The 2,471-nt window shown below is 43.7% G+C and overlaps 1 protein-coding gene across 1 annotated transcript; it reads right to left on the reverse strand.

The window, feature by feature from the left end:
* Positions 1-552: 552 nt before the first annotated feature.
* LOC6526581 (cilia- and flagella-associated protein 299) lies at positions 553-1,565 on the reverse strand. Its single transcript, XM_002087653.3, has 2 exons — positions 1,104-1,565; positions 553-1,045 (listed from the first exon to the last, which is right to left on the reverse strand). Exons 1-2 carry the CDS (start codon positions 1,407-1,409, stop codon positions 644-646), a joined length of 708 nt encoding a protein of 235 aa, XP_002087689.1. The 5' UTR covers positions 1,410-1,565; the 3' UTR covers positions 553-643.
* Positions 1,566-2,471: the final 906 nt, after the last annotated feature.

Below are 2,471 nucleotides of genomic sequence, written 5' to 3' on the forward strand. Positions count from 1 at the left end.
ATTTGCTTTTTCGAGACCATGCGAGCTTGTAAATAGCACACAGAGGTTTGTGTATTGCAATCATATAATTTTTATTAAGACTGCCTAATATGCCAACTCATTAACTAACAATATGTAAGATGTGTAGCAAAGGTATAAGTGCAGCAGAAACCCTAGGTAAATCTTGGCCAAGTTAATTTGCTTGAATGGAAAGGCCAATTAAACAGACACACAGTTGGGAAAATTAACAAAGCGTCATAAGCTGGCCCAAACAAGCAAGTTGGCCAACAATGGCAAGTGCGCAAACATAAACATATTGGCCAAGTTGGAGGCGCAAACACACACACATCACATTCCGCACGGCGACAGTTAATAGATTTATGCAATTGAAGTTCCCTGACAGCGATAAACTGAACAAAGTGGCATAAAGCTCGGGTAATTTCCGCCGCCTGATGGATGGAGGACTCGCTGGGCGGAAGGACCTCGAAACGTCCATCAAAAACTGCGGCCACGCCAGACCCACAACCAGAACGGGAATAACCAGAACTGATAAGATATGAAAAGCAATTTACGTTAGCTGTCAGCGACAAATTCGCCCTCGTTTCGATTTATTTGCACATTTCATTTAACCACGATTACGTTTATTGACACTTTAAAGCCAACGCTAATTAATGCGCCTGATTATGTGGTCGAAGAATATGACATATCCATAAATGGGCGAGAAATACGTTTTGCTGCTGACATTTTTCGAGTGCTCGCAGTCGCAGGAGGCGTTCACGCAGAATATTTTGTGATCCCCCATATGCTGTAGCAGCAGACTGTGGACACGCTGGTTCATCACCCGGAAGTTGTCGCTGTTGTTGAAGGACACTCGATTCTGGTGCCAGTCAAAGTAGCTGAGATGCATCTTCGATGGCCTCAGCTTTATTCTGCCCTCGAAAATGCCCCGCCAGTCCACGTAACTCGGCGAGTTCTCGCATCGCGACTCCCGCAGACTCTGCTCCAGGTCCAGAAAGCTGGAGATCTCCAGACCCTTCTTCGATCGCATTATCAGATAGACGACAGTCTATTGAGTATACTAATTCATACATTTTACTGCACATATAGCTGATAAGTTTCCTTACCGAAATCTGCTTTTCGAGCAGCTTTTTCTCGCGAATGGCAAACTGTTGCAGCACCTCATCGTTGTTGTTCAAGTAGTCGCCGAAAAGTTGAAGTCCTCGCAATCCCCTCGGCTTCAGCAGGAGCAACTCTTTCTCCTTGCGATTATAGAATTGCTCTCGGGTGAGCAGATTGCCCAGGCAATTCTTACCGCAGGCATTCTGGATCAGGTTCCTCTGGGTCTCCTTGTTGGCCAGGTAGCGAGTGTCCTGGATGGTTATGAAGCTGTCCACATAATCCTGGTAGTGCTGAAAGTGACTCGCACTCATTGCACTAAACTCAAAAACTAATTATCCTAAAATATTGCCGCACAAACGTAACTGAAACCAAAAACGGCTGCTGAAAGGAAAGAAAACTGTGCTTTTGTGTAAATCAAAATGTATAATATTTTGAACAAGTTTGAGCAAAATACATTACTGACAACCAACTGCCAACTTTGGTTCAAAAGGCAAAACTTTTGCTCCAGTAGCAGAGCTCTTCTGAGATTCAATTTCGAAGGGAAATCGCTGACATAAAAAATAAATTATTCCTTCTAATTTTCAAAACGAGTCTTATCCTAATTGAAATTTGTTAGGGAAACTGATAACCGGAATGGGCTGGCACAATTTGTAACAGCTTTAACTTCATGTGCGCACAAATAATTAAACATTTCCCACATAGAGTTCCCTTGGTAGAATTCGCTGCGCTGTTCGTGTGGCAAATTTAATAAATGGCAAAAGTTTCACAATGCCCAAGCACCGACTTTGCCCTTGTCCCTTTTCGCCCAGAATTGTGAGTATTTTCAATTACACTCTCCTATGTGCCACGCCCCACGCCCCACTCCGCCCACCGACCGCCCACCTCCCGTCAGGGGCATTTCGCATATTAAACTAATTACTTCATCAACATTTTAAACTGCCAGCCAGCCAAAGGGAAATTTGCATTTCCAGCCTGTGCGTATGCAGCGCTCTTTGTCCTTTTCCGCCTGATATCCTGTTGAGCGCACACTGTCGCGGATTAGCAGTCTAACAAGTGACACCTAGTGTTCCGTAGTACGCCCTATGCATCCTAAGGACTCTGCCATCACATCGGATTTGCACGTCAACAGAAACAAATAGTTTGAATTAACTGTCTAAGTGTATGCAACAGTTTGGCATTAGTTGGAATGCATTTCCAAAACTCTCAATAATTTTCACAACATGAAAATAAATCATTTTCGTAGTTCCTTAGTTCGTTTTCCATTTAAGAATAATCTCCAGGTAAACCAATTAGTCCAGTGCCAACGGCCGCTAATCCGCCATAATTTATATATCAAATAGGGTGTGTACGATGTCCTGCACTTCCTCGCAGAT

Source organism: Drosophila yakuba, chromosome 2L (genome assembly GCF_016746365.2).
Source record: "Drosophila yakuba strain Tai18E2 chromosome 2L, Prin_Dyak_Tai18E2_2.1, whole genome shotgun sequence".
In the NCBI taxonomy this organism is placed as follows: domain Eukaryota; kingdom Metazoa; phylum Arthropoda; class Insecta; order Diptera; family Drosophilidae; genus Drosophila; species Drosophila yakuba.